The sequence below is a fragment of the Trichoplax adhaerens genome, genomic scaffold (assembly GCF_000150275.1).
Source record: "Trichoplax adhaerens TRIADscaffold_722 genomic scaffold, whole genome shotgun sequence".
Taxonomy (NCBI): domain Eukaryota; kingdom Metazoa; phylum Placozoa; class Uniplacotomia; order Trichoplacea; family Trichoplacidae; genus Trichoplax; species Trichoplax adhaerens.
In genome coordinates, this window is record NW_002061322.1 from 1 (window position 1) to 877 (window position 877).

The 877-nt window shown below is 28.7% G+C and overlaps 1 protein-coding gene across 1 annotated transcript; it reads right to left on the reverse strand.

Moving 5' to 3' along the window:
• Window positions 1-10: 10 nt before the first annotated feature.
• On the reverse strand, window positions 11-646 carry TRIADDRAFT_34635 (uncharacterized protein; the record flags this gene model as incomplete). Its single annotated transcript, XM_002118700.1, has 1 exon — window positions 11-646. A coding segment is annotated over one exon (636 nt), but the record flags the coding sequence as incomplete, so codon positions are not given.
• Window positions 647-877: the final 231 nt, after the last annotated feature.

The window sequence follows — 877 nt, forward strand, 5'->3', positions numbered from 1 at the left end:
TAATAGATGAGAGAAATATTGCAAGAAAAAAAAGGGCAAAAAACATTATAAAAAGTGGATATAACATAGATTCATGAATCTTTGGACCAGAAAAAGTAAAGACGCTGCTTTTTTGATGTAACGTGGCCCATAAATTAACGGAGAATTTTATTATAGGTAAATCCAACAATCCAAAAATGGCAAATACTGAAGAAATTTTTGCTCCTCGAAGCTCATTATTAAAAGAATTCCTAATTAAAAAATATATAATTTCAAAACAAAGTAAAATTAGCATTGAAGTGAGTCTGGCATCCCAAATCCACCACGTTCCCCAAGCAGGCTTACCCCATATAGAACCTGTTATTAAAGTAGAAATGGTAAAATATAAGCTTACATAAGCAAAAGATTTAGCAAGTATATCGTATAAAGGATTTTTTAAAGCTAAAAATAATATAGAAGCAATGCTTAATAATAAGTAAAAGCAAATTGATAACCATGCTGATGGAACATGTAGGTATAAAATTTTTACTAAGTTAAGCTGCAGATAATCATCTGGAGCTTTATAAAAAACAAAATAAATACCCAAAATAAAAAAACATAATGATAATATAAAGCTGCTTATAGAAATAGGGATAAGAAATTTTTTAAAGATTTTATAATTTAGCATTCTTATATAAATTAGTTTTATACTATATTATTTGCCACCACCAAGTTGGTGAACATAAATAGCTAATTGTCTAATTGTTGAATCAGATAATTTTCCTTGCCAATATGGCATCACTCCAGCTCTGCCATTATATATTACATCATATATAGTTTTGTAATCACTACCATATAACCAAATTGCATCCTTTAAATTAGGCGCACCAAATTCTTTTCCACCTTCTGCATTCTTTCC